The sequence below is a fragment of the Camellia sinensis genome, chromosome 12 (assembly GCF_055761805.1).
Source record: "Camellia sinensis isolate YWXY chromosome 12, ASM5576180v1, whole genome shotgun sequence".
Taxonomy (NCBI): domain Eukaryota; kingdom Viridiplantae; phylum Streptophyta; class Magnoliopsida; order Ericales; family Theaceae; genus Camellia; species Camellia sinensis.
The window spans coordinates 94,777,641-94,788,940 of record NC_138972.1 but is presented as its reverse complement, the minus strand read 5'-3'; the positions used below and the strand labels follow the sequence as shown (position 1 = coordinate 94,788,940).

The window sequence follows — 11,300 nt, the reverse complement described above, 5'->3', positions numbered from 1 at the left end:
AAGTACAAAGTGAATATGATGTTGCATGATGGATGATCAATCCTTTATACATGGCACTGTACTGCAATTCTTCCATGGGTTTTAGCATGTTAAATCATAAAAGAGGCATCTCAAAGTAATCCTCAAAGAGGCATCTCAAAGTAAGCTTCCCAAATATTAAAAATAATATGATCACTCCAACCATCCTGCATCACCTTACCATGAGTCAACAAAATCAACATCCTGCATGAACTCACCATGCCTAGCCACTTGAATTGAACCTGTGCCTCAAGGAATTTAACCTGTCCAACTTCCCTAAGCACCAACCACTACAAAATATTGACTAAAACAAACATAAATGTCATCTGCACAATAAAGACATTCTAGATGAAAATCATAAGAACTTTATATATGCATACACACAATTCCATGAAAAAGAACATTGTTCTCAAACATTAAAAATACATAAAAAAGATATGTTTCTTAAAAAATATCAAATTCCCACCAAACATTAAAAATACATAAAAACACATAAAAAATACATAACAAAGGCCATGATTCATCAAAAATATCCAATTCCCACCATACATTAAAAACACATGAAAAAAAGTTCCATAAAAAATATCAAAATCCCACCAAACATTAAAAAAACATAAAAAAGATGTCCATTAAAAATATCCAAATCCCACCAAACATTAAAAAAAAATACACCCAAATCCACAAATATAATAACATCATCGTTCGGTGCAAGCCTTCCAGAGATGTCCATCGACATGACTGTCAGCAAGACTATGTGAGGCTTGTGACAGTTGGACTGCAGTAGTACCTCGAAGCAATTCCTGAAACGATGTCGAAGTGGGATACACTAAAGGCATTGAATCAGGCGGCATTGACTGAGGCGTGTTATTTCCCTGCAATAGTGATACATGTATTAAAATATTTATAGAATCTATACTACAATTTCAATGTAAAGTATGTAAACAATTAAACTCACATCATATGTAGGATACATGACATGATGAACACTTGTACGACCCATGGCAAATGAAGGTTGAGATTGGGATTCAGGTCGAGATTAGGATTGAGAAATATAGATTGCACGACCATGACCCTAAAGTAAACCAACATAAATAAAAGAAGTGAAATGAAAAAAGCGTAATAATGCATTTTAATTTTTAAAAACAGACAATATGAAAAATTACCTCAACATAATTACTACGACCCATGGCAAAAGAAGGTTGAGATTGGGATTCAGGTCGAGATTGGGATTGAGATTGAGAAATATAGATTGCACGACCATGACCCTAAAGTAAACCAACATAAAGAAAATAAGAAGTGAAATGAAAAAAAAACAGTAATGCATTTTCATTTTAAAAAACAGACAATATGAAATATTACCTCAACATAATTACTACGACCCATGGCAAAAGGAGGTCGAGATTGACCTTGTGGAGTGTAAACACCCTAAAGTAAACCAACATAAACAAAAGAATAAGACAATGTAAAGAAAAAAAATTAATAATGTTGGTTCCATATGAGGTTCAATTTCCCTAAGGTCTATGCATGTCAAAGGTAAACACCCTAAATTAAATATTACCTGTATTAAATGAGTACCCACGGCGGAAGAAGGTTGACCTTGATAAGTAGAAAAAGAACCAATGATTTTCTAAAGTTTTCTTACGAAAGTATTGCAACACACTACCCGCTTCTCCATATTTCAAATCTTTTTGTCTCTTCGATCTCAAGTAATTTTTTTGGTCCAATTTGGTGAAGCCCAGTGATGCTCTTCCACCTGATTCCCTACCAAATAGCTCATAAACAGACCTAAGAGGAATTCTGTATTCTGAAGCCAATTCTACTTCAATTGCTTGGGTGGTAGATATTTTTCTTTGGAATGGCAACATATGAATGCACTCTTGAGGCACAAGATCATGATTATGATGTTCAACAAAATCAATGGCAACATATTTTCCTAAATTTCTATCTAACTTGATACTAAATCGAGCACCACAACCACACCTCACCTCTTGTCTCGGAAATGTTACTAGTGGATCTCGCTTGTCAATACCCCGAGTTCCCTCTTTGTAACATACAAAAGTCCGTGAAGTTATTTCCTTAGTATGTTTGTTCTTGTGTGCATATAGCTTCCTAATACTAAACCCCACCTTTCCACCATAGGTATTGTAAAAATCATATGCAGCTTGTTCAGAGTCAAATGGCATACCCAATTTCGGCTTCCAACCACAATTAGGCAACTCATCAACAACATTATTTTGTTCAATTACCTGCAATTCGATTTATAGGTTCAATGAATCAATTCATATTACTTGGATCTCTGACTTGGATTTTTTTGGACAGGCATGATAATGTTTAATTTTGTACCTCTGTTTCTAATTTAATAAAGTACCTCTTTGTTTTTAGTTTAGTTACATCGGCAATCCATCAACATATACCAACTTTTTAGTGCAAAAGTAAAAAATAAACAACCAAATTCTATACATTTTCATATAAAAGTGATGGTAATATAAAATGTTACAATTTTTACTTTTAAAATATGCCTTTATATAATTGCAAAGACAATGATAACTGTGTGGGTGATTTTCTGACCACACTGCCCGCTTAGTAACCAGCTGGAGAGCACCGGCAGAATAGATGGCACCTGGCTGATCTACAACAGAAAAAGAAGATTCTGGCGGTGGTTCGTCCACCTGGGGCACTCCGACGATCAAGTCAGTATATCTCTCAAAGATAAATCAAGTGCTAAACTCACAAGCTTGAGTATCAAAAGCATACCTTAGACCCATGGGAGTGCCTCTCTTTTATAGCCAACATAAACCTAGTCCCAATAGAAGCCTAACTTCTATGGACTCAGGATTACTGCTAATCTTAGACTCCCAGTAAGATTAGGATAAACTCTCTAAGAGTCTTATCTTAATACAAACTGAAGTCTCCTCTCATTCTAGGACTCTTGCCCCTCATCTGCTTATCTCGGATTCCGATATCTTCGGAGGCAACCTCAGCCTATCTGAGATGATCTCGGCATAACAACCAGGACATGTGGCACCTCGGCTGACACGTCGGTGTCACCTTGGCCACGTGTTGGTACTCAAAAAATATATCCCACAACTGCCCCCTAGGTTTTATTACCTCGGCATTCTGAGGTGATGGAACCTACACTGTTCGTTCATCTGTGCCCCTCTGTCCAAGATCAAACTCGCCGACCTCAAAGTTCCCTGGACTTTATTGTCCACTTCTGTCAAGTATCAAGCTTCATGCTTTCCAAGCTGCTCGAGATCACACATTCTAGCCGAGGTTCTTGTTTCATTAATTCGTAAACTCCATGAGCTTTGCAAATGCTCCACTCACATTCTTTGGTGGGTTCCCGACTTCCAGTCATCTATTTGACTCCGGCGATCTTCATATCGGCGTTCATTTCTCTTGGTAGGCTCATAAACTCTTTTATTAAGCTCAATCTTTCATAACTCTTCTGAATCCGTTTACTTGCCCTCTGTTGTCTTTTATTTTCGTCTGTTTTTAAGTTTTAAATTGTTTGAACGCCTGGCACTGTTCTTGCCATATCCGCTTTCTGTTGCTAGCATCGTGTCTGGATCATTACTTTCTTGTTCTTCACATACTTACTTAGTGCCTGTACACTTGGCTTTATTCTTGAACTTTGTCGTCTTCTTGACTCTGATTTTTCTCTTTTTTCATTCAATCCTCTGGCGTTTTCTCTTTCTAGCTCTTTTGCTTAAATCCGTCATTGTTCCAAGCTTTCAAGCTCTACAACTATTTTCGTTCTTCTCCTCCAGTGAAGCTTACGTCATTCTGTCATTTTCGCATCCGTCGTCAGACTTCGGTAATTCTCATTCTAGCTTCCCTCTTTCTGGTAAGCCACTGTTCCTCCTGGTTTTATTTCTTGTTGCTTTCCAAGAAGTTCTGCTTCATTGTTAATCACCATTATTGTTTTACCCGTTGTTTCCAAATCATCTTCTTGAATACACACTGTTCACACATTTGTTGATTTCTGCCACTGTTTTTGGCTTGACACACCTGTGCAATCTTTTTGTCTTGATTTCCTGATAGCTTCATCACCATTCTTGATTACGAATTACATTCTTGTTTCTATTTTCTGTGTCTTTTTCCCGATTCTTGCTTTCAATCCTTGCCTTCAAACTCCGAGGTGCCAATCGCCGAGAAGAGCTTTGATCAAACTCTTCAGGAGATTGATACTGAGCTCGAGGCCGAGAAGGCTGCTGAGAAGTCTTCCCAACTAACTTCTATATCGTGCCATTGATGTCGAGTAGTTTTGTTTCCTTCTTTTACTCCTTGTACCTTGTACCTTGTATTTTGTCCTTCTTTGTATGCTTTTAATCCGGCCGATGTGCCATTTCTATAGTCTGAATAATTTATTTTTCAATATTCAGGCCGAAGTGCCTTCTTTCTTCTTTAAATGCATTTCTATAATTTCTTCTTTCAATGAATGTCTTCTTTTTTCTGCTCTTGTATGATTCTACACTTAGAATAATTTGCATGTCTTCAAAGTACACATTGACTGTACAATCTCTTCGGGTAAAATACCTCTGTCACAACTTCTAATCTTGCTCATCTCAGCCTTGTCCTAACACTTGAAAATATTGTAACAAATATTTTCACAAGTGTTGCTTAGGACTTGTCACTTTCTCAATGTCTTCTATCAAGACTTCAGTTTTTCATATTTCAAGTTTTGATAACCTGGTAGTCTCGATAAGTACGCAGATATTGCTTGAGCTTGACTTTAACTTGTAAATTTTTCTCAAAAATTTCAACAAGTGTTTTAACTATCATCCTTTATCATAACCTCGGTTTAACTTCAGCTTATAAATTTTTCTCAAAATTTCAACAAGTGTTAAACCATCTTCCTTTCGATACGACCTCGGTTTAACTATAACTTGTAAATTCACACAGAATTTCAACAAGTGTTTAAACCAATTTTCTTCCGATACGACCTCGGTTTAACTTCAACTTGTAAATTCACACAGAATTTCAACAAGTGTTAAATATCACATCGGTTTAACTTCAACTTGTAAATTCACACAGAATTTCAACAAGTGTTAAATATGACCTCGGTTTAATTTCAACTTCTCAAATTCACACAGAATTTCAATAAGTGTTAAACATCATCTCGGCTTAACTTCAACTTGTAAATTCACACAGAATTTCAACAAGTGTTAAATATCATCTCGGTTTAATTTCAACTTGTAAATTCACACAGAATTTCAACAAGTGTTAAACATCATCTTGGTTTAACTTCAACTTGTAAATTCACACAGAATTTCAACAAGTGTTAAACATCATCTCGGCTTAACTTCAACTTGTAAATTCACACAGAATTTCAACAAGTGTTAAATATCATCTCGGTTTAATTTCAACTTGTAAATTCACACAGAATTTCAACAAGTGTTAAACATCATCTCGGTTTAACTTCAACTTGTAAATTCACACAGAATTTCAACAAGTGTTAAATATCGCATCAGTTTAACTTCAACTTGTAAATTCACACAGAATTTCAACAAGTGTTAAATATGACCTCAGTTTAACTTCAACTTATAAATTCACACAGAATTTCAACAAGTGTTAAACATCATCTCGGTTTAACTTCAACTTGTAAATTCACACAGAATTTCATCAAGTGTTAAATATGACCTCGGTTGAATTTCAACAAGTGGCAAGCATCATATCGGTTTAACCAACTTGTAAATTGCTACAAATTTCAACAAGTGGTAAACATCATATCCGTTTAATCAACTTGTAAATTGCTGCAAATTTCAACAAGTGGTAAACATATTCTTCTTCTCTCTGCCCCCTGCATGGCTTCCACATACTCCTTTGCGAACCTTATAAAAGGTCTTCAACCTGGCTAACTACAGTCCAACCTTGTGTGTTTTCTTTTTTTATCTTCTGGGATCTGAGATCTGCTCACTGAGCTCTTCTCTTCTCGGACTTTAAGTGTCGAGATCTTGTCTGCTAGAATCTTGGATCTACTCACTCAGGTTGAGCTCTTCTCTTCTCGGACCTACTCATCTAGGCCGAGATCATGTTTTCTAAGATCCGGGATCCAGGATCTGGAATCCGGGATTTGCTCACTTAGGATGAGTTCTTTTATACTTGAATGTTATCTCCTTGGGAGCGTTCATGCCCCCTGCCTTTGCATCCCTTCTGGAAGGGTCTTCGTTCCTCCGCAGGTATCTATCCTTCCATACTTGGAGGTCATCTTCGTTGTAGTATATGCTTCGATCTATTGTCTTTGGTGCGTCACCTTTCTGGCCGACGTCTTTCACTCCGTGACTCTAGTCACGAGTTTCTGTGTTGCGGTTGTCCCCTTCAACGTCGAGGTTGATAGGTCTCCCACTCCCAGCAGGAGCGTTGTCTCCAATCTGATCCTTATGTCCATCATTGGCCATCTATTCTTCTTTCTTTCATTGGCCATCTATTCTTCTTTCTTTCCCACAGACGGCGCCAAATTGTGTGGGTGATTTTTTGACCACACTGCCCGCTTAGTAACCAGCTGGAGAGCACCGGCAGAATAGATGGCACCTAGCTGACCTGCAACAGAAAGAGAAGATTCTAGCTGTGGTTCGTCCACCCGGGGGCACTCCGACGATCAAGTCAGTATATCTCTCAAAGATAAATCAAGTGCTAAACTCACAAGATTGAGTATCAAAAGCATACCTTAGCCCCATGTGTGTGCCTCTCTTTTATAGTCAACATAAACCTAGTCCCAATAGAAGCCTAACTTCTATGGACTCAAGATTACTGCTAATCTTGGACTCCCAGTAAGATTAGGATAAACTCTCTAAGAGTCTTATCTTAATACAAACTGAAGTTTTCTCTCATTCTAGGACTCTTGCCCCTCATCCGCTTATATCGGATTCCGATATCTTCAGAGGTAACCTCGGCCTATCCGAGATGACCTCGGCATAACAACCAGGACACGTGGCACCTCGGCTAACACGTCGGCATCACCTTGGCCACGTGTTGGTACTCAGAAAATATATCCCCACAGTAACTAACTGCCAATTGAATACATTTGGTTGTGCGCACCTTCTAGTAATTCTATAAAGCACACAATTCAAAATTAAAAACTTCATCTCACTTATTTGTTTTCTAAGAATGTTCATAAAATTGATAAAGTAAATTACCTGTAAACAGTTATCCAATTTAACTTATCTTCCCTTTGTTTTCTCCTTGGGTTGAAATGGTGCTTGCAATTAGAAACAATAAAAACCATTCTGAAGTATAAATATTTGTATCCACGACTAATATAATGTGAGATAACATCACCTACTTAAAAATGTTGTAACCAAATTATAGAGAGCCTAAGGTGAAGCATTGGCATACGAGATAACTTGGGCCTAATTAGACTGTGTTAAGTGGGAGATATATACCCTGAATTATTGAACATTATATATATATATATATATATTGGCATACTTGGAGTTTGGGGATTGTTTGGTTCAATATTAAAAACTTGTGTTATTAGGTGTGATTTGGTCTATCTCCAATATTACCGTTTCAGTACTCTCGATTAATTGAGTAAATAACACTTCAAAAGTTCATACCATTCATCAACAACAGCGGTCCATAACCTTCATACCATTCATCAACAACAGTTCCATACCATTCAAAGAAAAATTATTTATAAATTATATATACGTATATAGCAGACCATCATACCATTCATCAACAACAGCCCCCCCTAAGGAAAAATTATAGGAACAACAGCCCCCTCCAAGGAAAAATCAGTTCCATACCATTCAAGGAAAAATTATATATAAATTATATATACGTATATAGCGGCCCAAAAATAAAACAGAGATGAAATGGACCTCGTCATGGCTGCAATGTCGACTTGACACCGTCGCGTTGCTGCCGAACTCGCGTCCATCCGACATTCTCTGTCCATCACGGTCGCCTCCCTCCGCCATCTTTCACACTTCGTTTCTTCGCAGATCCCGCAGATCGTGTCTCCGGTCTCCGATCGTCTTACGGTCTTCGTCGACCGTCTCTCTCTCTCTGCACCTCTCTTCTCTCTATTTGTCCAGCTCTGTATGTCGCAGTCGCAATGGTTAGGGCCAAACAGAGATGAAACAAACGAGCGGGAAATTCAAATTTGTGGAAAAAAAAAACTAAACAAAACGATGTCGTTTTTACCAAAACGATGTCGTTTTAGAGAGGGCCGCAGGAATGTGCGGCCGATGATCCTGATTCTTGATTACATACTGTTCATGATTTAACATGTAGATGAAGTTGCCCACATTTTATGTTATTCCATTGCAAGGTCTGCTCAAATTTCTCTCTTTGATGTAGTACATAATACATATGCCCTTTGGGCAAAAGAAATTAACGATTATTTTGGGAATTTGATTAAAAATTGATTTTTTGATTTTTACTTTTTTTGAAAAAATGTAAAAAAATAAAGAGAATGATATGACTCAAAATAAGTTAAAAATTGACTTTTAACTTTTTATATTATTCTCAAAAGAGGCCTAAATGTTTAAATGCACTTTTCATTCCAGGATGCAAATTCTGTTAGAAAAATGGCTTTGTAAACCTTATTTTTGGCTAACTTTGAGCATTAATTAAGGTGGGACCCAAACGTTATTTGATACATTTTTTTCTTGGGTTCGTGTTTAATGCCACGTAGTGAATTAAATCATGTATTTGGTTGCTCAAAACCATTTCCGAATGAATGAGAATTCAACGTGTATTTCAGGTTCGTGGAAATGAATTTTGGTGGGTTTACAACACATTTGTGAAATGTGCTTGTCCCATTTTGGAAAGCCTTGAGTAATTGTTTGGGTATATATACCTTAACTTGGGATATTTGGGATGGACCCCAAAGGGTAGCCAAGTTAGTGGAAGGGTGAGGTTATGGGTGTAGTGGGCTAGACCTACTGGACCCAAAACTAAAACCACACGCACGCGCCACAGCTGTCCAAGCTTGGGATTGGGCACGTGGTGTGAGGTTGTGTTGGGCTTTTTGGCCCAATACTTAATTTTTTTTGGGCCAAAAACATTTGTTTTTATTTATTTAATTTTGAATTTCAGTATTCAAAATTTAATTTAAATCAGTCCATAATTTTTTCTCACCCAAACAGGGCCCTTCACCTACCTGTTGGAAGTCCACCCGAACAGGTTAACTGCCACTAGAATAGATTTGTTCTGGGTAAACACAGATTTATATATGTTACCAAACAGATTTGTTCCGAACTGGTGTCTTACCTATTGGTAGCCACAAATTCAAAACCGAACAGGTGCTTGGTTGCCTATATATAGCCTATCTGTCCAACAATTCATTCATTCATTCTTTCATCAGAATTTTCGTCCTCTTTCCTATGTCTTCTTTGCATTTTTTCTGCACTTATATTAGGAAGAAAAAAGAAGAGTTACAATATATTTTGGTTCGCCAGACTTGGTTTTATAGTGCTGTAAAATCAAGGTGTAGTTGTTGCATCTTGGGAAGTAAACGCCAGTTAAAACTCGAAGCACCGGAGTGAGGGCGAAATCTATTTTAAGGAGATTGTGTCCAACACAAGCCTCAACGTTTAATTCTGTAAGCATTTAATTCGAAAAATAATTTATAATTATTTTCTAAGTTATTTTATTTATTATTTATTTTATTTTTACATTTAATTTACACACTCATACCACCGTGAGTTTAACAAATTCACAAATTCTTGTGGTTCTCCTGTGTTTGCTGAAACCATAATTTGATTTATTTTGCCTACATTGACGTGACATTGAACTCTTTATATATAGTATAATCTTTAATTTTTTTGCAGAATTCATTATCACATCAAATATTAAGGACTAAAAATAAAACAAATTAATTACCTAGTTTGGGATACTAAAAAGGTGATTAGCCTTAAATAATTTTGTTCTCATTGAGAATTGTAAATATTTAATTAAATTTTTTTTTTTCCCAGGAGATCTGGTGGGGAATGATTATTGGAATCCTGCTACAGATAATAACTTTAATCATCATAACTGCTAGAACAAATTGAAACGAAGAGGTATTGTGTGTTTGGTGGGAAAAAATTTCAAATTAAAAAAAAAAAAAATCCGTCATTTTCACGTTGTTTCCAAACTAATTTTAATATTTTCAAAAGAACATATTATGAAGGACTTGGCTTCTCTAATCTTGGATAAATTACATCATTAAGTGAAGTATCACTTTAATTTTGTGTAAACTAAATTCCTACACTTTTAATTTTGTTGTAATGTGATTCCTTTGTTATGCTCCGTTAACATTTTAAATAGAAAAAAAATAATAATGTGCAAAATTATAGGGACCAAAATATAAATTCAAAAGAAATAATAGAGACCGTCATATAAAGAGAAAAATTACATTGATAATCTCTATAATTTTTGTAAAAATTCATTTTAGTTCTTCTAATTTTATATATTATATTTTTTTCATTTAAAATTATAATGACAACTGACTGAGAGATTATATTATAACAAAATTAAAAATGTATGAATGATCATAATTGAGAGGGTAATTTATATATATAAATTGGGCCGAGCTGGGCTGTTGTGAGCCACAGTAAGAAGGGCGGAGTAAAAAGGGCCTTGGCGTTAGCCCGGTCCCCAAAAGGCCTTGTTGTTATCCCGGTCCAAGATAGTGTTACAAACAACCCGGTCGTGGCATGTTGCGGTTAGCTCGGTCAAAACCTTGCTATTTATTAACTAAGTCTAAACACACCATGGCTTGTAGAGGAGAAGCCGAGGTAAGAGTAGTGAATGGAAGAAACCGAACTGGCTTTAATTCGGTCTACTCTGCGGCTTAGCATAGCCATGCTTATCTCAGTTATATTGGGATTCGACCACGGTAAAACCATCTCACTTGATTTAAGCAGTGAGGGGGTGTTGAAGGATAAGCATTATCTTTCAGGAATGTGATTCCTAGGGGGACTCTACAGGGAGGAGTAAGAGTCCTACTAGGATTGTGTCACATGGAACCTATAAAAGCTCACAACATCACCTTTGGAGGGGTAACGCAACTTTGATTCTCGAATACATAGAGCTTTTGTCTATTTGTCTATTTTGCTAACTTAGGCATCGGAGAGGTATCCGGCACACACCCGCCGACTAGCTCACGTTTGTGTTTTCAGGGAATAAAGCGACGTCGTACGGAGGAGCGCAGACTTGATCAACAGGATTATACAATAAGGTTTATTTCTTTCCCATACAATAATAAACTCAACTTTTTTTTATTTACCGTTGTAGGTTGAAAAAACTGCAGAGCACTTGAAGAAATCGGCAAGTGAGGGACCACCATA

The 11,300-nt window shown here is 36.6% G+C and overlaps 1 protein-coding gene across 1 annotated transcript; it reads right to left on the bottom strand.

The window, feature by feature from the left end:
• Positions 1-269: 269 nt before the first annotated feature.
• On the bottom strand, positions 270-7,991 carry LOC114286989 (uncharacterized). The gene is made up of 5 exons (XM_082899274.1): positions 7,845-7,991; positions 1,378-1,443; positions 1,182-1,283; positions 974-1,090; positions 270-890 (listed from the first exon to the last, which is right to left on the bottom strand). The coding sequence occupies exons 1-5, from the start codon at positions 7,919-7,921 to the stop codon at positions 845-847; spliced, it is 408 nt and encodes a 135-aa protein (XP_082755400.1). The 5' UTR covers positions 7,922-7,991; the 3' UTR covers positions 270-844.
• Between the last annotated feature and the right edge of the window lie 3,309 nt (positions 7,992-11,300).